Raw genomic sequence first — 21,328 nt, 5'->3', positions numbered from 1 at the left:
TCCTTAGTCAAATAGCCCTTACACAACCTGGAGGTGTTTTGGGTCATTGACCTGTTGAAAAACAAATGATAGTCCCACTAAGTGCAAACCAGATGGGATGGCGTATCGCTGCAGAATACTCTGGTAGCCATGCTGGTTAAGTGTGCCTTCAATTCTAAGTAAATCACAGACAGTGTCACCAGCAAAGCACCATCACACCACCTCCTTCATGCTTCACGGTGGGAACCACACATGCAGAGATCATCCGTTCACCTACTCTGCGTCTCACAAAGACAGCGTTTGGAACCAAAAATCGCACATTTTGATTCATCAGACCAAAGAACAGATTTCCACCGATCTAATTTACATTGCTCGTCTTTTTCTTATTGGTGTCCTTTATAAGTGGTTTCTTTGCAGCAATTCAACCATCACGCAGTCTCCTCTAAACAGTTGATGTTGAGAAGTGTCTGCATTTATTTGGGCTGCAATTTCTGAGGCTGGTAACTCTAATGAACTTATTCTCTTCAGCAGAGGTGATTCTGGGTCTTCCTTTCCTGTGGCGGTACTCATGAGAGCCAGTTTCATCATAGCGCTTGATGGTTTTTGCGACTGCACTTGAAGACACTTTAAAAGTTATTGAAATGTTCTGTATTGACTGACCATGTCTTAAAGTAATGGTGGACTGTTGTTTCTCTTTGCTTATTTGAGCTGTTCTTGCCATAATATGGACTTGCTCTTTTACCAATTAGACCATTCTGTGCTTCATACTTTGTGGGAACAGTTTGGTGAAAGCCCTTTCCTGTTTCAGCATGACAATGCCCCGTGCACAAAGCAGAGGTCCATACAGAAATGGTTTGTCGAGATCGGTGTGGAAGAACTTGACTGGCCTGCACAGAGCCCTGACCTCAACCCCATCAAACATCTTTGGGATGATTTGGAAGCAGACTGCGAGCCAGGCCTAATCGCCCAACATCAGCGCCTGACCTCACTAATGCTCTTGTGGCTGAAGTTCTGGCAGCAATGTTCTAACATCTAGTGGAAAGCCTTCCTAGAAGAGTGGAGGCTGTTATAGCAGCAAAAGGGGGACGAACTCCATATTATTTCCCATGATTTTTGGAATGATATGTTCGACAAGCTGTTGTCCACATACTTTTTGTCATGTAGTTACCTCAATTGCTGCCACACTTATTGCGCTATGAATGGAAAAGTCAAATGCTAATGCCTATTCAAATCTGACAAGCTAGCAAAACTAATGACACTATGTCAGAAACAAGGAGGCCTCTTTTGCTCCCATCCAACAGGGCTCGTTTTCCTGTCGGCTCCCATGAGTCTTGTGCGTGGGATATCCCTAAGTGAAAGGAATGGTGTGAACAACCATGTACTGCTGAATGCCCTTTACGACAAGTGAAGGCCCCAGCATGATGCAGGGAAAAGTCCTAAAATGGCCCCCGACATCTAAAGGTCCCCACTAATGCGTAAAAGTATGACTTATGGAACTAAACCTTATGGAACTGCATTCCCGAAATAAAATGACACTGGGTGCTATGCCCAGTTGCATGGTGTCACCTGGGCTATTTATATCCAGTGAGTCATTCTGACTACATAGAGACTCAGCTGCCACTTCTATTCTTACTGTATCTAATGCTGTAACAAGTAACCCTGCTAATGCCAACGCTATAGCTACTTTATCTATAGCCTTGACTGTGTACTACTAGTTAATGCAGCGCTGTCAATACCTCAACACAGCAACCTTCATGTTTTTATCGATGTTTCATTCATTTCATTGCTAACACTGAATTTGCAGAACAAATCGGTCTTAAGGCCTGCACAGAAGGCATTTGCTTCATACGACAGCTAATTAACGTTACGCTAACTACAGAACTTGGCCAGAGTTAAAGCTATGTACATTCCTTTCTCTGTGGATAGGCTCTGAAGTATTTTGGAATTGTGCACATGTTGTAAACAGGCGTTTTGTCCCTATTGGTTTTCAATACATATTGAGTTATGTCACTGTATGAACTTATCAGTGACTGGGCCAAGGGAACTGGGTGGTATCTCACAAACAGGATCCATGAAGCAGACAGCTACCTTTGATGAACAACCAGTGAATAATTGAGTTTATGAAGAAAGACCAAATGTACATGTTATCTCAAAGTTTAAGGGATAGTTCAGCCAAATTACAAAGTTAATGTTCCCCAATTAGCATTCAAATATTTCATGCCCATTTCAATGCGGACGTTAGTGGTTGGTGGCAGTGTTAGTTTATAAATCCTTAAGAGTCTATTGACGCGTCTCATTCTACCGCATCCGCCTATGTCGGCCTTGGTGGAAGGTGGCTGAGCTACAGTGGTGTTTGTCAGACCGTGAGACATCCTGAAAATGTCTGCAGCGTCCAAACTATTATGATCACTCTATGATGTTCTCAGTTTTGCTCAAAGACCCCCACAAGTGTCACGGGACTCTTCTGAAGGTAACCCATACAAACTAATGGAAGTATGGAGGTAGTTTTGTGCCAACAAAAATAAGGGGTTGTGTCCCCCCCAAAAAAAGCTACATTTTTCTGTGCTTTCCTAGATGTAGGACAGACACTTCAAAACCTTATTCCTTATGATTCGTTTTTGGATTGTCTTTTTTGCCACTTATGAATGTGTTATTCAATGTGTTTCTAAGGGCTATAGTAGTAAATGCCAAATTCTATATAATTCAACTTTTTTTAATACCTAAAGGGGTCCTAAAATTCTAAATCAAATAGCTAAATGATACATGGTATGACCATCTTAAAACAATTCCATATGTTAGCTGAGTTACTTGCGCCTCCATAGCTCTGACATTTTGAGTTAGTGGAAGTTTAACTGTGCAAGTCAGCAGGAACAGGCTGCGTTCATGTTTCGTAAGTTAGCTACCCACACAGCTGCAACACTGCGATAGTTATCACTCGCATAGAACCGGGACGCATATAGGATCTGGGGGTGGGGGGGTTAAGGCAGCACATGGCGATCTTTCAGGCTGGCATGACGGTGTGGCACGTTAGCGCTGCTGTTGGAGTGGCAGGAAGGGGTGTTGTGGGTGTCCCGGGGTGCCTGGGTTACACCACCCCAAGTTATCACAGGCAGCACAGAGGGTACTGACTGACACTGCACCCATAGACAGAGATCAGCAAGAGTGAGGGAGGGAGGTAGGTAGGGAGTGAGAGAGAGAGCAAGAGAGAGAGAGTGAGCGAGGATATTGAGTTAAATGTCACTGCTCTACCCTGAGGGAGACACTGACAGGCCGACCCTTTTCACAGCCCCCAAATCTCAGAGGTCAGGCAGGCCATACAACAGCTGAGAGGACCCAGCCTGGCTGAAGAGGGGAGGAGGGGGGGGGATGAAGGAGAGGAGAGGGGTGGTGAGAGACATTGGCAGAGGAAAAGGAGCATAAAATGTGTCATAAAAATGTCAGGGGACACCGAAGGAAAATTAATTCAAGGCTGAGAATAAAATAAGTGCCTGTACAGCTATCGTTTGTTTTTGGTTGATATACATGTATGGTCGGGACGTTTGACATGTGTACTGTACACATTGAAGTTATCAAGAGTATGTGTCTTGCCACTTGTTCTGTACGCTAATGTAATGCATGAAATAGTTGAAGTCAAGGCTATCTTTATTCAGAACACAGATATGGCGTTTAAAAGAAAACATATGTATCAAGCCTCATAATATTTTGTTTGTGACTGTGTGTCAATTATTGTATGCATGCATACATAGAGTGCATCACGTTTTAATTTGCTCATCTATCACTTATTCCCAAATCAACCCCTTGGCACTTGTGTAGATGTGATTTAATTAGATGGGTGTAAGCAATATGGTGGTAGCTCCATCTTGCCCTCTGATAGGCCAGGTGTAGTTGCCATACTGCAGACATCTATTGAATCCTTTTAAATCAATACAATTGCCTAGAGGGCAGGGCCTGAGGGTTAATTTGGCATTCGGGATATGTATGTGCCCTTCACTACTCACCCACTGTACAATTAATTTTATGGGGCTGCTTTGCCCATCTGCAGGGAGAGGAGACCTAGGTCATAAGGTCAGCCGCAGCTGCCTGGGCATCTGAACTCAAGGCCTGGAAAGCCCATTACTTCTCAGTATCGAACAATGCTTCTCAGTATTTGTCGATGTGCCCTTGAGCAAGGCGCTCAACCCTAATTGCTCCTATAATCCTGTTGAAGCCAGTGGTTCCCCAACCCTAATTGCTCCTATAAGTTGCTCTGGATAAGAGCGTCTTCTAAATGTCTCATATGTAAATGTCAAATGAACACTCGAGTCATGGTAGGTGCATTGTTTAAAGCAAATGGTCACCCACAAATCCATAAATTGTTCGTTTAAACCAAATGAGCGTTCAAGAAATGTCCCTCCATTGTACTACATTCGACCGAGACTTAACCACAGACCCACGAGTAAGGCAAACGGGAGCAAATGGAATCGTTTCCTCCTGAAGTGTCTTAATCAATGAACCATGACCATAGGTGGTGCCCGAGAGGACCGCTTGTCAGGTTATTCATCACGGATGAATGACAACTTCTGTTTCTCTCTAGAAGAAACCCCGTAACAGCCTTTAGGTCAGAAGGTGTCCATTTAAAATGAGCTAATAAACCAGTGGGGAAGACAACAGTTTTTTATTGAGTATTAGATTTAGAGAAATATCTGGACTTGCATGGTGTCATCAAACTGGGTTAATAAATACAACTAGGCTTTATTTTTTTTATCTATAAAACTGGCCACCGTTTTCTCTTACAAGTGAAGTAAGAAAAACAACCATACTCCAAGAATATTTCAAACTTGAAGTGAAGATACATTACCGAACTGATTGAAAGTGCATAAATCTAAATGATCAATGACCCTTTGACCAATGACATATGATACTTCCATAAAGTCCAAGTAATGCACCAGTTAACCACTGACCTAATTCCTAGAGATTTATGTCTTTGACTTTCAAAGTCCATTTTTGGTAGTATTGGTAGTACTTTAATATTCTATGCCACTATCTTTTCTCTTTAAAATACATTTTACCTGGGTCTTCTCTTTTGTTTCTCGTCAGTCGGCAGGCATTAACCGAATCAATGCTCTGGTTCTGCCACAAGAAGACATTGTACAGTTGCTGCATGAGTGTCGATTTCGGGGATCAACTGTCACACATCTACTTAATCTGCGTCATATCTCCCAACTGCCTTTCCCTCCTTCCCCTCCCCTCTCTCCACGGCGGGGTTCTCTCTACTGAGCGATAGTAAGATATACCTGCTCTCCTCTCCTGCTGCCCCACCAGTCATTCCTTTAACTCATACTCTAACGCCTTTCTTCTTTTATTCCCTCACTCCTTTTCTCTGCCCTTCTATTCACTCTCACTCCCCTTCTTTTGTTCTTTCTCTTTGTTCTTCTCATTTGCTCTCACATTCTAACACACTGTGTTACTCCATGCTTCCCAAGGTCCCCCAGGCCTCAAATGGTATGCAAATGGTATGCTTCTCATCATCTCTCTCATCTGTCCAACAAGTCTTTTGATACTTGTTTAATGAAAGGAAAAGAGGTGCAGTGAGATAATTACGATGATAAATGCCCCCCAACATTGCCCAACAGAAGTGGGCATAACCACATAACTGTGGTTTGAACTATCTGTTCGGTTCCATGTGAACCCCCATGCATCAATGTACCACCCTGGTTGCCTAGGCTTCGATGTCACTGCGCTCCGCTAATGCTTGTACTAAGTTAACCTTCCACCACCTCTCTCTATCCATCTCGCTCTCTCGCACTCTTTCTCTGTCTCGGCCCCCTTCCTCAGCAGAAACCAGTTGAGCCGTCACTCAATGTTTCCCCTCCTCCCCCTGCAAGATCTTCTGTCTCACTCTCTCACCTTCTCCCCTATCCTTATTCCACTGACCATGCATGTTCCAAAAACAGTTCTTATTCCATGGTACACACCCCCCCCCCCCCCCCCCCCCCTTCAACTCCGTATCCCCCCCACACACCCCCTTCCCCCCTCCTCCCCCAGGCCAAGTCCACAATTCCTGTCCAAGTCTACCAGCTTACCTCCCTATTACTCCACCTCGAGCCCCACCCTCACCGTCCCATATCTCTCATGCTGGAATTTAGAGGCGTGTACAATTGGGGTCCCCACCAATAGTGTGGCCGTGCTGATATAAAACCCTGCAGCAGTGTTTGCTTATTCGCCTTTCTGTCAGTCCAGCACTCCTGCTTGTGGAGGGGTCGAACAAAATCAAGGGACCAATACAAGTCCTAGTACCACACACAAAAGAAAAAGGAGCAACACAACGAAAATCAAAAGAGCACGCCTAGACACTGCTAGTAGCAAGGATGGAGAACGCGCACACGAAGACGCCGGCAGAATGCCTGGCCTTCTTCGGGGTGAACATGGAAACCGGTCTCACCCCAGACCAAGTCAAGAAGAACCTGGCCAAGTATGGCCCCAATGGTGAGACCCACGGAGGGATGGAGGGGTGCATGAAGACAGGGGGACATAGAAAAGAAATGGAATCTGACGGTAGAATAGACTAAGTACGGGAGGTGTGCCCTGTAGCATAGAGACCACTGGGTTAGGCATTTACAACCAGTAGATGTGATGTTTAATATGTGAAGGAAGGATCATATCTGTTAAGGACATCACAAGTTTTCCTCACTTTGAAGTTTTATTTTTTCTTCTTTAGGGACACTTGCAGCGGGCAGTGAGGTTCTGTGTTGGATTATTTTTTTAGAAAAGGGTTAGGTTCAGTTGCCACAGGTGGTAGACATGGACATACAGAGACGGAGAAGCAGAGACTTTTGGGGGCTTTGAAGGGCTATTTAAAGAGGAAAGGAAGAGGAGTGGGAGGCAGAGAGACGGGTGATGGCTCAAGAGTCTTCATGGGTAATATACAGGGCGAGCATTTTATATATTTTTTTATTTCACCTTTATTTAACTAGGCAAGTCAGTTAAGAACAAATTCCTTATTTACAATGATGGCCTACCAAAAGGCAAAAGGCCTCCTGTGGGGATGGGGGCCTGGGATTAAACAAATTATTTAAATACAACATAAATATAGGACAAAACACACATCAAGAGAGGCAACACAACACTACATAACGAGAGACTTAAGACAACAACATATCAAGGCATCAACACATGACCACACAACATGGTAGCAACACAACATGATAGCAGCACAAAACATGGTACAAACATTATTGTGCAGCACAAAGGGCCAGAAAGTAGAGACAACAATACATCACACAAATCAGCCACAACTGTCAGTAAGAGTGTCCATAATTGAGTCTTTGAATGAAGAGATTGAGATAAAACTGTCCAGTTTGAGTGTGTGTTGCAGCTCGTTCTAGTCACTAGCTGCAGCGAACTGAAAAGAGGAGCAACCCGGGGATGTGTGCTTTGGGGACCTTTAACAGAATGTGACTGGCAGAACGGGTGTTGTATGTGGAGGATGAGGGCTGCAGTAGATATCTCAGATAGGGGGGAGTGAGGCCTAAAAGGGTTTTATAAATAAGCATCAAGCAGTGGGTCTTGCGACAGGTATACAGAGATGACCAGTTTACTGAGTAGTATAGATTTCAGTGATGTGTTCTATAAGTAGCATTGGTGGCAAATCTGATGGCCGAATGGTAAAGAACATCTAGCCGCTCGAGAGCACCCTTACCTGCCGATCTATAAATGATGTCTCCGTAATCTAGCATGGGTAGGATGGTCATCTGAAACAGGGTTAGTTTGGCAGCTGGGCTGAAAGAGGAGTGATTACAATAGAGGAAACCAAGTCTAGATTTAACTAAGGGTAGAGAAAGCTTGTTTGACACTAAGAAAGCTTCGTTGTAGAGCATTTAAAACAAAATCTGAGGGGCCAGCTGAGTATAAGACTGTATCATCTGCATATAAATGGAAGAGAGCTTCCTACTTCCTGAGCTATGTTTTTGATGTAAATTGAGAAGAGTGTGGGGCCTAGGATTGAGCCTTGGGGTATTCCCTTGGTGACAGAGAGTGGCTGAGACAGGAGATTTTCTGACTTTATACACTGCACTCTAAAAGCAGAATTTCTGTCCTAGTGCAGCGGGGGAGGTCCTTAGATGGCTAACAGGGATGAATGATATGAAATATGATCACTGAGTTGCTGATCATTGACCAATTGCATGCAGCGTGAACTAGATAGACCAAGCAAAGTTAGATGGAAGTCTGCTTCGATTAGCTCGCTGAAATGCCCACACCATTTTGTGTTAATTTAACATTGCATAAGCTGGTCACAATTGCATTTCTGGCCACAGTTTGTTAATGATCATGCTTTTGTAGCAAAAAGTATTTGATGAATAAGCAAGTGTATCGATACACTTACAGGAAAGACTACAATCAGCAACATGGTAATTGCTATTATCAGATAATTGTCCACAATTCCATGGGCTACATTTCAATGCATTTCTGGTTTATGGCTAGTTTATGGGCAATCCAAATGTTATGTTGAATTAGTGTGTTCTTCCAGATTTTAAGGCTTGTTGATACAAAGCAATAGTTAAAACACTGATACATTATTTATTGAATCTGTTGTACACTAAGACACTTTAAAGTACAATTTATCTAGGTGAGATTTTTGTTTTTGGTTCACCCAAAATGGTGGAAAGTAAGTATATAGACATTCACCAAACTGTGCTTTAAAATGTCTTAGTGTACAACAGATCCAATAAATAATGTATCATTGTTTAACTATATTATATATCTGCCCAGTCCAAGTGGTGATGAACTAAGCTAAGTCTGACATATCATACAATATCATGCAATTTATTTTGTGCTAATATTGTTTTTTGGTTTCTGCCCACCTTCCCTTCCCTGCATCGTGATTGGACAACCCCAGCACTGCCAGCTGAGGAGGGTAAGTGTTTTTTTCCACATCAACTGTCACTCATCCGAATTCACAAATAAGAAGCATATTGTGGAAATGTACCAACGTTTATCAATATTATGAATACTTTTTTACACGTGATTCACATCATTTTAAAAATGACTACTGGCTTCAATCCAAAATAAGATCAACCTTTATCAGGAGTTAATTGAAACATGCAAGCAATCGTTTGATTGTGGAGTTTCTTGCACATTATTGTATAATCCTCACACTCTTGTATAATCCTGGTAACTGAGCAACCACATTTATAGGTGTATGACTCCAAATCATTCAATACATGGGTCATTTCCCTTTTTTATATGATAATCACTTATTTGGGGTTGGAAATCAAGCAAAACATGACATACATTATCTCTCTTACACAGCATTCGGCATAATGTTTATCTTGCCTCCAGACACTAGACAAAAATAACAAATACACACAAATTCTCAGAACATTATTTAATAATACTTTTTTTTCTATTTCTATCTCTCTCTCTCTCTCTCTCTCTCTCAGGTAAGACCACCTGGGAGCTGATTGTGGAGCAGTTTGAGGATCTGTTGGTCAGAATCCTGCTGCTGGCTGCCTGCATCTCTTTTGTGAGTGAACAAAGTCTATGCTTGTATTATTTCATCCGGGTTATTTTGCTCACGATAATAGTAATTGTAGCCAAGAACACCTGTGAAATTATTTCAAGATGTTAACATCAAGTTTAATTCCCTTCCCACCCCAGAGTGAGAAGAAAATACTTATTTCATATTTTTTTTAGGGGGGGGGGGACCACCCATCATACACCCTCATACCTAATCTACACATTTTTTGTTAAGACCCGTAATTGATATCAAACAGCTGTGACAGTGGCACTTAAAGTTGTAGGCCTACACCTGTAACCCAAGCCACTGGCCTGAAGAATGATCCTGCATATCACTGCTTTGGCATTGCTGTCTTGTCACCCTATCAAACAACTTGTACCTTCTCTTGGCACTCCAAGTCCCCTTCCCTCTTAAAATATATTTTTGAACAGGAGAACTTGGGGTGGGGGTACATTGAACAGGACAAATATAAGCACCCCCTATTTGATCTTGAGAGGGGTGGTTGGAGGTGTATTAATTCCTACCACACGCTTTCCACCCCTTGGGGCAGCTGTCAGGATGGCCTTAGAAGGCAAATATTGAGGAGTGGGTGAGAGACAGGGGGTGCAAGGAGTAAGGGGGGGTCGAGGGGGTAATGATTTATTTTAAGAAAGACTCAAGCCAGGGAAGAGAAACTGTATCCTTCGGGAAAAGGTCAGGTCTGATGGAAGGAACGATGGGCTTCCACAGAAAGAGGTAGAGAAGGTTGAAGTGGATACTGTAGGAGCATGGAGTTATGGGACATGGAGATCAAGTGTACAGGGATGGTGTCGTTATTGTGAAATACAGCAAACTGGAGCATTAAACTGCAAACTGGAGCAGTTGCTTCACTTTAGACAACAGCTGAACATCATCCACACAATTTAAGAAAACATTTTAACACAGCCAGCTGATTCGGTGTTTACCCATTAAAGTGTTGAGAGCATATATGGAGTGTGCGACTATTTTTTAAATATTTTGACATAAGTTTACTATTCCAAAATTGCAAATGCACAAATGCGAAATTTCAAATGCATAAAACATACGATTTACACAATTCAAACATTTTTGCACACAGCACTTATAAATGAATTAACAAAATGCAAGTTAAGTAGGTTTATTTCTGAACCTGTAACAATTTTGCCACCTGTTGTTGTGCCCATGTACACTAGCATTGAGTCTGTGTAAGAGTATCAGACAGTAAACAGACTAAAATAGAACAGTGATGGAACACACACATGAAATCATTTTCTAAATGCCTGATAGTGCCCTGCAGTGCCCTCTGAACACTGCTTATTCACAATCATCTGAAACATCCTCACAAGCTTCCCAAGGGCTTTTAAGCCAGGGGCTTCCCTCTGGAGAATTGTCATGTCCTAAAATCCATAACATCATTATAAACATGTGTAAACCATATATAAATCAACAGAAACCTACAGACAACCACAGACTATCAAATAGCCCATAGACATTCCTTGCTTTGCGGCAGATTCAGAATCAGACAACTTTATTGCCATGCCACAAATGTTACTAGGAATTTATTTTGATGTTTTACACAAAACCACTGTATCAGATAATAATTGCATTGATTTAACATTGATTTGACTGTGATCAAACACGGTTTCTCCTGCAGACAGCGTGACTGTATGCTGTGATGCAAATGCTAACACCAAATGCTAACCATTTTCCTCTGTTGTCCACCTGTTTGTGCTCAGGTGCTGGCTTGGTTTGAGGAAGGTGAGGAGACCGTCACTGCCTTTGTTGAGCCCTTCGTCATCCTCCTCATCCTTATCGCTAACGCTGTTGTTGGAGTGTGGCAGGTCAGTCGTGTTGACATACACACGTACACGTTGAGCAATGATACATACCCGCAGATTTGATGACCTATAGCATGTGGGTTGGTGACATAGTGCACGTGGGTTAGGGTTACTGAGAAAGATCAGTTTGCTCAATTGAAACAGAATTATTTTTGGACACCAGTGAGAATGACAGCCGGGCATGTTTTGAGTAATAACAAACAAACAGACAGCCACCTGCAGGGTAGCCTAGTGGTTAGAGCGTTGGACTCGTAACAAGAAGGTTGCAAGTTCAAATCCCCGAGCTGACAAGGTACAAATTTGTCATTCTGCCCCTGAACAGGCAGTTAACCCACTGTTCCTAGGCCGTCATTGAAAATAAGAATTTGTTCTTAACTGACTTGCCTTGTTAAATAAAGGTAAAATAAATCAAATTAAAATAAATTGACTGTGGCTCTGTTAGTTTTACCATGGTCTATTTCCTTAACATTTCTAACAGTTGTATTGTCTGTAGTTGTGTTATGAGTTAGGGCTACATGTTGTGACTAGTTATGCCTGCATTATGTTATGACTAGGTGTTTGTATTGTCTGTGGCTACGTCAGTGTTGACTACAGTTGGTGTTTGCATCGACTGTAGCTGTGTTAGAGTTGAAAGTGGGTGTTTGTATTGACTGTAGTTGCACGCGTGTCTGGTTGTCTGCCACAGGAGCGCAATGCCGAGGACGCCATCGAAGCTCTGAAGGAATACGAGCCTGAGATGGGCAAAGTCTTCCGTACTGACAGAAGGAGCGTGCAGAAGATCAAGGCCAATGTGATGGTTCCTGGTGATATTGTGGAGGTGTCCGGTGAGAGACCCATCTTTCTCTTAATGACCTATATTTTGATTCTGTAATTTCTTGTACACCGTTTTAAAGACCTAGAGACTAGGGACTCTAGACTATAGACTCATGCTGCAAGCTAAAGCTCAAGCTAAAGCATGATGGGACAATTCATCTGACTGTTGATGACTCAATGTGCCAATGTTTTAATTGTATGTGTCCCCCTAACAAATACATGCATTTTATTATCGCTTACCCAATCAAATGTTTTCCTTCCTTTTTTACCACTTTAGGTGTTAAGTGGCTTTATTGTGTAAACTGTTGAGAAAGAAAGTTAGGGACCCACAGAGTGTATATTTGAAAGGATTTTCAAGAGCAGGATGGAGGGGAGATGGGGAGGCCTCTTACCCATATAAGGCAGCGAGAGGGAGGGAAGGAGGGAGGGGGCAAACGGCTGTGAAATCATGCTGAGGGAAGGAAAACAAAATCTTGGGTATAAATACCCCCCTACCACCTGCCACACCTCTTCTCCCCTTCTTGCCCTCTCTCTCTCCCATCTCTCCCATTACCCACTGGTGTTCATTTATCATAGTACACCTGTTGCCCTTCAAGCCAGTCATTTCTATGGCATTCCTACGGCTTATTTTGATTGGTTGGTGTATAATGTGTCAGTTGAGGTTAAGCATGCATACTTATCTCCCCCCTCCCCTTCCCCAGTCGGTGACAAAGTCCCCGCTGACATCAGGATTGTTGCCATCCGTTCCACCACCCTCCGCATTGACCAGTCCATTCTTACTGGTGAGGATCCTTACACACCACAACTCCCTACCATATAATACATAACATGTTGTTTCAACTATGCAGAAACTAAAACAACAATACACAGTTACATGATTAAAAATCATTACGGATAAAGAACACAATCAGGTCTAAAGACCTATTTACATTATAGTCCTATAAGAAATGTGAGAAAGGGTACTTTTTAGACCTGTATAAGGCATTGTCTTGCATACTGTTTTCTTGTTATGTGTCGTCTCGTTGACCATTGTCTGTGGGTCCCCCTCAGGTGAGTCCGTCAGTGTGATTAAGCATACTGACCCCGTCCCCGACCCCAGAGCCGTCAACCAGGACAAGAAGAACATGCTTTTCTCTGCAAGTATCCCTCCACCCCTCCTTCCCTCCATACCTCGATCTCTCTATTCTGTTCTCCCCTCCACCACTGTGTCACTACATCCTTCTTCTCTGTATTCACCTGTCCCTACCTGCCTCCATCCTTTTTCTACACCTCTATCCCTCACTCTGGCCCTCGGCCTTTCTCGCTCTTTCGTAAACACAGCCTCTAGCGTTCTCTATTCATGACTAGTAAACTTTTCTTAATCCTCTTGGTTCCTAGATGAACAGAAGGCCTACAGTAGTGTATAACAGTTTGTAACAGGGTGTACAGTGTGAAATAGTGTATAACCATATAAAAAAAATGTTTTTACGTTGTATACTAAATTCTACGTTATTTTCTCACTGTCTATCCACCACTTCCACCTCTACCAACCACAGGGCACCAACGTCGCTGCCGGCAGGGCCATTGGCGTGGTTGTGGCTACCGGCGTCTCCACCGAGATTGGCAAGATCCGCGACCAGATGGTCGCCACCGAGCAAGAGAAGACCCCCCTGCAGGCCAAGCTGGATGAGTTCGGCGAGCAGCTGTCCAAGGTCATCTCCCTGATCTGTGTTGCCGTGTGGGCGATCAACATTGGCCACTTCAACGATCCCGTCCATGGAGGTTCCTGGATCCGTGGTGCCGTCTACTACTTCAAGATCGCCATTGCCCTGGCTGTGGCCGCCATACCTGAGGGTGAGGGAGAGAGGGATGGAGGGAGAGAGGGATGGATAGGGGAAATAGAGATGTAATGGGGAGGGGAAGGGGGCATGAATGTGTGTCTTTGGGGGAGAGATGGGTTGTGGTGTGTATGTGCGTGTCCGTGTATGTGTGTCTGTGTGTGTACTTGTGTGTGGTTGTTCAGGTATGTGCGGTTCACACAATGCTCGTTGTATGTGATATTCCATTGTGACTAAATGCACACTATGTTATTCTCACTATATCACTACTATTTGATTTACTCACGGTTTCGACTTTCATCTCTCTACCAGGTTTGCCCGCTGTCATCACTACCTGCCTGGCTCTCGGTACCCGCCGTATGGCCAAGAAGAACGCCATTGTCCGCTCTCTGCCCTCTGTGGAGACCCTGGGTTGCACCTCAGTCATCTGCTCTGACAAGACCGGAACCCTGACCACCAACCAGATGTGTGTGACCAAGGTGGGTGCTGCACAGAACATAGTACCCTATAACGGGTCTGCAACTGGCAGCCCACGGGCCAAATCCGGACTCCGAACCGATTTAATGTGGCTTGCCAAGGTTGTCTTAGTAGAAACATACAGACAAATTTGTACACAGACACACATTTCACTGGGACATTGGGCAGCATATTGTTCCCTATATGACCAATTTGGGCACATTCAGACACTTGACAGACTCGAACACGTACACAAACTGAACAGTAATTTCACAACTTCCCTTTGTTTCTTCCTCTCTAGATGTTCATCATCAAGAATGTCGACGGCGACCATGTCAACCTGGACATGTTCGACATCTCCGGCTCCAAGTACACCCCCGAGGGAGAGGTGTAAGTAGTCCCGTTTCTGTGGCAACCAGCGTTAACTTTACGACATAGGTACCATTCAAGCTACCGAGCCTCATATGACCACTATGTGAACGCATCTTCTCTTTATTCCCTCTTTCTCTATTCTCCCTATATCTTCCTTCTTTCCCTCTGTCAATCTCTCTCTCCCTTTTTCTTCCACCTCTCTATCTCTTCCCTCTCTTAGCTCCCAGGGAGGTGTTAAGACCCCCTGCGGATCCTACGATGGCCTTGTTGAGCTGGCAACCATCAGCGCCCTGTGCAATGACTCCTCTCTGGACTACAACGATGTAATGAATTGACTGATTTGTTATTTATTTATCACATTAGTAGGCAGGGACAGCGCACCATTCATTCATTCCATCCGTCAATAGTTCAGTTTTCCCATCAAGTCCTCGCTATGTCGCTCATTTTCTTCTGTAGTCCCCTAAACACAGATAAAACGACATGGCTAACACATATTTATGCTCTGACAAAGCCATTGTGACAAAGCTTTGAACTCTGTTGTTTAGTCGTCACATACAGCGGATAGGTGCAGTGAAATGTGTTGTTTTACAGGGTCGACCGTAGAAGTGCGGCGCCCCTGGAGATAATTAGGGTTAAGTGCCTTTCTCAAGGGCACATTGACAGATTTTTCACCTTGTCAGCTCGGGTATTCAAACCACAACCTTTTCCGCTTGGCAACTGAAATGTACTCCCTGCCGTCGTGGCGAAACAAACATTGAGTAACATGTTTTATGATTACGAAGGTGTCCCGTTGCTGTAGATTCCACCCTCGGCCTCTTCTTAACTTCTTTTCTGTGACACTTTATCTCTATTTATCTCCCTTCCCTCCAGGCCAAGAAGATCTATGAGAAAGTGGGCGAGGCCACCGAGACTGCCATGTGCTGCCTGGTTGAAAAGATGAATGTGTTCAACTCCAAAGTTACAGGCCTCTCCAAGCCTGATAGAGCCAATGCCTGTTGTGCTGTGATCAAGCAGCTGATGAAGAAGGAATTCACCCTGGAGTTCTCCCGCGACAGGAAGTCCATGTCTGTGTACTGCACCCCCTCCAAGGGCGATGGTGGAGCTAAGATGTTTGTGAAGGTCAGCTCCTCTCTCTCTCCACTTTCGAGCTCTCTTCTTCTAGTCCTCTTCCTCCAATGCGTTGAACATGGGCTTATGCCTTATTGTTCCGTTGCAAGTAGTTTATTAGCCACTAAATTATAGTCTCTCAACAGTTTTAGTGACAACTGCATTTTCAAAGCAGTAATGGAAGGAGTTTGATTTGGTCCCTTTGTGAAAACCCAACCTCTCTCCGTTTCCTCCTCACTCAATAGGGTGCCCCCGAGGGTGTGATTGACAGATGTGCCTATGTTCGCGTTGGCACCACCCGCATTCCCCTGACTAGTGCCGTCAAGGAAAAGATTTTGGCTGTGATCAAGGAATGGGGTTGCGGCCGCGATACCCTGCGTTGCCTGGCACTTGCCACCCGTGACACCCCCCTGAAAGTCGAGGAGATGAAGCTTGAGGATGCCACCAAGTTCATTGATTACGAGGTGAGAAAAAAAATATTTCTCTCTGTAGATAGATGGATGGATAGATGAGAGGATGGATGGATACATGGACAGATCCGTGGATGGACACCTTTTTTGGATGGATGTCTAGCCAGATATATCCAAGTTGGTTTTGACTCATCTTCACCTTTGTCCCTCACTCCTCTCGTCCCCAGACTGACCTGACCTTCGTTGGCTGCGTTGGTATGCTGGATCCCCCACGTAAAGAGGTTACGCCCGCCATTCTGTTGTGCAAAGCTGCTGGAATCCGCGTCATCATGATCACTGGTTAGTGTACCACTACCTTCTCTCTAGCACCCATTCCCAATACAGACCATCCTCCTTTACAAAGTGACTGTGTATATGTTTCCTTTATCTATGAGTTTGTGTTGTCTGTTTCTAAGTAAATATTATAATCTCCTGTGACTTTGATCTAGTTTGTGTCGCCTCCGTTCTTAAGTAAATATTATACTTGTCTGTGTTGAAAGTGGTGTTGCATCCACAATGGTTTTTGTTGTGTCTGGGCTATCACGTGTCTATTGTGTTAATATCTCTGTTTACATAGACTGTATTCCAGGTATTCCACGTTATATTAGCATGTTTTGTTTGTTGCTAATTCCCAGTCACAAATTACCTGGGGTTGAATTGGAGAGAAACATTTTTTTCCTGTAAAATTACTGTAAAAAACAACAACTGTAAATTCACCAGTAATTCAACTAAAATGTCAAAATGAGTTTCACGTTGAAAACGCAGTTCCCCTTCGATTCCACCCCTGGTCATTATTACTGTACAGTACATCTTTCTCTTTATCCTTCATCTGATTGGCTAATGTCACCCTTCGACTCCCTCAGGTGACAACAAGGGAACCGCAGTGGCCATCTGCCGTCGTATTGGCATCTTCACAGAAGACGAGGATGTGACTGGAAAGGCCTTCACTGGCCGTGAGTTCGACGACCTGCCCTCATTTGAAATGCAAAGCGATGCTGTCAGAAACGCTAGTTGCTACGCCCGTGTGGAGCCCTCCCACAAGTCCAAGATCGTTGGGTTCCTGCAGGGCCAAGACGAGATTACCGCCATGGTGAGGCCAAGACATATGTGTAGATACACATGCAATATACTATAAAATACACAAGTCTTCAAACGTTTCATAGTAGTTCAAGTGAATCCAAAGTTTACCCCAAATTCCTGTAACGTAACTGTTAGTGCACTGGAAGTGATCCAGTACTCCTCCAGCGATCTTTGAATGACTGACTTGCACATGCACCACTTCAACTGACCCTCTCTCTCTCCCTCCCCTTAAACCAGACCGGTGATGGTGTGAACGATGCCCCCGCCCTAAAGAAGGCCGAGATCGGCATCGCCATGGGCTCTGGCACTGCCGTTGCCAAGTCTGCCTCTGAGATGGTCCTGGCTGACGACAACTTCTCTTCCATCGTGTCCGCCGTCGAGGAGGGCCGCGCTATCTACAACAACATGAAGCAGTTCATCCGCTACCTCATCTCCTCCAATGTTGGTGAGGTCGTCTGGTGAGTGTTCTGTCCATACGGGACGGACTGGGTTCGAACCCTGGGCTCTCTGATACTGTGTTAGCCCATCGAGCTAAAACCTAGGTATTAGGTCGTCTGGTGAGTGTTCGTATGGGACCAACTTTTGAACCCGAGATTGTGTTAGCCCATCAAGCTAAAGCCTAGGCATTAGCTTAGGGACCTAACTTCTCTCCTCCTTGTCCTCCCCATCCCTTCAACTGTAGTCTGCTTTCATCTATTATTCTCTGGGATTTGTACTTTTTTAACTTGTAACCACTTGTAAAACCTAAATCAATCAATCCACCTTTTCTTCCCTTCACTCATTCAGTATCTTCCTGACTGCTGCCCTGGGTCTGCCCGAGGCTCTTATCCCCGTCCAGCTGCTGTGGGTCAACCTGGTGACTGACGGTCTCCCTGCCACCGCCCTGGGCTTCAACCCCCCCGACCTGGACATCATGGGCCGCCGCCCCCGTTCCGCCAAGGAGCCCCTGATCTCCGGCTGGCTGTTCTTCAGATATATGGTCATTGGAGGTAAGTGTGGAAGAATAGGACAGGGGAACTATCTGTTTTTGTCCCAAATGGCAACCTATTCCCTTCATAGCGCACTATTTTTGTCCTGGGCCAATAAGGTTTGTACTATATAGGGAATATGGGCCCTGGTCAAAAGTAGTGCACAATGAAGGGAATAGGGTGCCATGTAGGACATATCCCCTGTCTACTTTGCATTAGTAGGGTCCTGTAAGGGCTGGTTGAACACCACCAAGGTGTTCACCACCTGAGTCTGTGTCTGACGGTAAGTCTCTTTGGTCCGCACCAGGATATGTCGGTGCCGCCACTGTCGCAGCTGCCGTCTGGTGGTTCATGTACGATCCCACCGGCCCCGGAGTCACCTTCCACCAGCTGTCCCACTTCATGCAGTGCCACGACGAGAACGAAGACTTCGTCGGCATTACATGCAAGGTGTTCGAGGCCTCTCCCCCTATGACGATGGCTCTGTCCGTGTTGGTCACCATTGAGATGTCCAACGCCCTCAACAGGTCAGACGCAGAATGCACACGCACAGGCACATGCACAGACACACACTCATACACATACAGATGCAAGAGCACAGACACACAAGCACACACACAGGCATGCACTCGCGTACACACACACACACACACACACACACACACACACACACACACACTAATCATGTGATGTTAAATTGTCTCCTTTAACCCCCCTCCCTTACAGCTTGTCTGAGAACCAGTCTCTGGTGCGCATGCCCCCATGGAGCAACTTGTGGCTGGTTGGAGCCATGGCTCTCTCCATGTCCCTCCACTTCATGATCATCTACGTCGACCCCCTGCCCGTAAGTACTGTCGCTGTGGAAATGGTCTTATCACAGTCCTCTGTCACTGTGGAAATGGTCTCATCACAGTCCTCTGTCACTGTGGAAATGGTCCCATCATATGCTTATATGCTTAATAAATTTGACATTTATATTGCTCAGAAGACATTACTGAGTATTTTCTGCCAGTAGTTTGTCAGTTGTTCTTCCCTAATAACCCTGTGTTCTTCTCTTCCCTTCTCCCGCCCAGATGGTCTTCAAGTTGACTCACTTGAACGTGGAGCAATGGTTGATTGTCCTGAAACTCTCTTTCCCTGTCATCCTGATTGACGAGGTGTTGAAGTTTGTCGCCCGTAACTACCTGGAGAGTAAGTGTGCCTCTAACACACACACAAACACACCGTTACCATTGTAACCAAATGAATGGTATTCTATCCTTGTATTTGCAAGCAATTCTGCTTCTAAAGTACTTTGTATAACAGTTATACCCTAGCAGTTCTACTGTATAACATTCCTTGTTCTCCATTTGAATAACAGCTTCGATAAAAATCTTAAATTAATTCCTTCTTTCATTCACCCTGGTTATCTTTTATTTGGTATGAAATGAATAATCCTGCCATCTGGTTAAGACCATTTGTATCATAATGTTAATGCTTGTTTAACCTCTTCTAAATGTCTCTCTCAATTGTTTCAATAATTTTATCATCGGCTCTCACTGCCTTTATTTCTTCTTTATCTGTATACTCTGCTCTCTCTTTCTCTAACTCCCTGTATTCATCCTTTTTCCTCTAATCTCCTTTTTCTAACTCCCTGTCTTCCATCTTCCTATCTTCATACTCGCTCTCACCTCTCTCTCATTCTCTTTTATTTAATCATATAACTCCATCCTTTCATTCCTCAATAACACGTTGAATCATCTTTTTACAGACTAATCCTGCCTATCACCCACCATTAGCCTGTAACCACAGCAAGGTATCCCACCAACTGCGTCGCTAGCGGTTCTCTCTTTGTGTGTATGTCATTGTGTTTATGTCAGGAGAGTGGGTGTACATGTGCAAAGCGAACCTGTGTTTTATAACCTGCCCAAGTTGCGTTCTTGACGTTTTCAGTCTTCCGGGGGATCTCTAGCCTATATGCTCAAATGTGTGTGGACATGCTACTTCTGTATTGTATCTGTACTGCTCTGTATTCTGCTGGTCTGGTTTATGGATGTTGTTTTCCACTGTTATACGTATCATTCGTATCAGTGATGTATCAGTAGGCTTTGGGGATTTGTCCCAGATCTGTTTGTGCTGTGTAGCCAACTTGTACGGTTGTGACATAGAAGTTAGTTATACAGCACAAACCAGGATATCATGAATCATGTCCTGTTGTTGCTGCTGTTGTGAGTTGTCTAGATGCTTCGGCATTGACTGAGTCTGAGTGGGTAGATGTTTGACGCAGTAACTGTTGTTGCCGTAAACATTTGTAATATGAGCGATTATTCGATAAAAGTGTGATATATTTTTTGCTCAGTATACTTTACCTCTGCAGTAAATAACCATATTGTAATATTTACATAGTGAACGTTCAGATCCTATACTAATAAATTGCATAGAAATCTTTATAGAAAAAAATTATGACAAGAAAGGCTATTAATTAGCTATTATAGTATTATAGCTATTGTGATAATGCTACTATGGTTGAAATAACATGGTAATTATAGTTTCATTACATATTACATATCTCTGCTGCTAATTTCACCAGCTTTCATTTAAAACTAACATTGCAGTTAGCTCTTTCCCTCTGATTTACTGCTTTTTTTCTTTCCCTCTAGAAAAATAGAAATCTAGAAGAAGAGGAATTAGAGAGGTGGAGAAAGGGAGGACGAGGAGGAGAAGATTGAAAACGATGACGTTCACAACCAATGAATGAGGAGCTCTTGTGAGCCAACCAATAGAACAGAGGGGACAGAACAGGAAAGTCAACGAGAAAAAAAAAAAAACAATTTTTAAAATGCACATAAAACAACCTCTGTATATGGAAAGAGATTCAATTGGATTGGGGTTTTACTCCACCAAAACAATATTCAAATATTTAAGATTTTATTCATAGAAATAATGTATTAAAAAGAGATTTTTTGTTAAACTTGGA

The 21,328-nt window shown here is 43.9% G+C and overlaps 1 protein-coding gene across 2 annotated transcripts; it reads left to right on the top strand.

Moving 5' to 3' along the window:
• The first annotated feature begins 6,110 nt into the window (after nucleotides 1-6,110).
• atp2a1l (ATPase sarcoplasmic/endoplasmic reticulum Ca2+ transporting 1, like) lies at nucleotides 6,111-21,328 on the top strand. Of its 2 annotated transcripts, XM_021565504.2 has the most exons (22): nucleotides 6,111-6,444; nucleotides 8,855-8,872; nucleotides 9,399-9,481; nucleotides 11,209-11,313; nucleotides 11,996-12,134; nucleotides 12,825-12,905; nucleotides 13,174-13,259; nucleotides 13,659-13,956; nucleotides 14,253-14,419; nucleotides 14,698-14,786; nucleotides 14,989-15,091; nucleotides 15,639-15,887; nucleotides 16,121-16,339; nucleotides 16,513-16,624; nucleotides 17,188-17,414; nucleotides 17,642-17,862; nucleotides 18,191-18,393; nucleotides 18,680-18,899; nucleotides 19,099-19,216; nucleotides 19,446-19,563; nucleotides 20,123-20,167; nucleotides 21,012-21,326. In XM_021565504.2, the coding sequence occupies exons 1-21, from the start codon at nucleotides 6,327-6,329 to the stop codon at nucleotides 20,125-20,127; spliced, it is 2,979 nt and encodes a 992-aa protein (XP_021421179.1). In that variant the 5' UTR covers nucleotides 6,111-6,326; the 3' UTR covers nucleotides 20,128-20,167; nucleotides 21,012-21,326. The 2 variants fall into 2 exon arrangements, with proteins under 2 accessions (XP_021421179.1, XP_021421178.1); XM_021565503.2 differs by lacking the exon at nucleotides 20,123-20,167 and having other exon boundaries at nucleotides 21,012-21,328.

This window comes from Oncorhynchus mykiss, chromosome 16 (genome assembly GCF_013265735.2).
Source record: "Oncorhynchus mykiss isolate Arlee chromosome 16, USDA_OmykA_1.1, whole genome shotgun sequence".
NCBI classification, from domain to species: Eukaryota; Metazoa; Chordata; class Actinopteri; order Salmoniformes; family Salmonidae; genus Oncorhynchus; species Oncorhynchus mykiss.
This window is presented reverse-complemented; position numbering and strand designations above follow the sequence as displayed.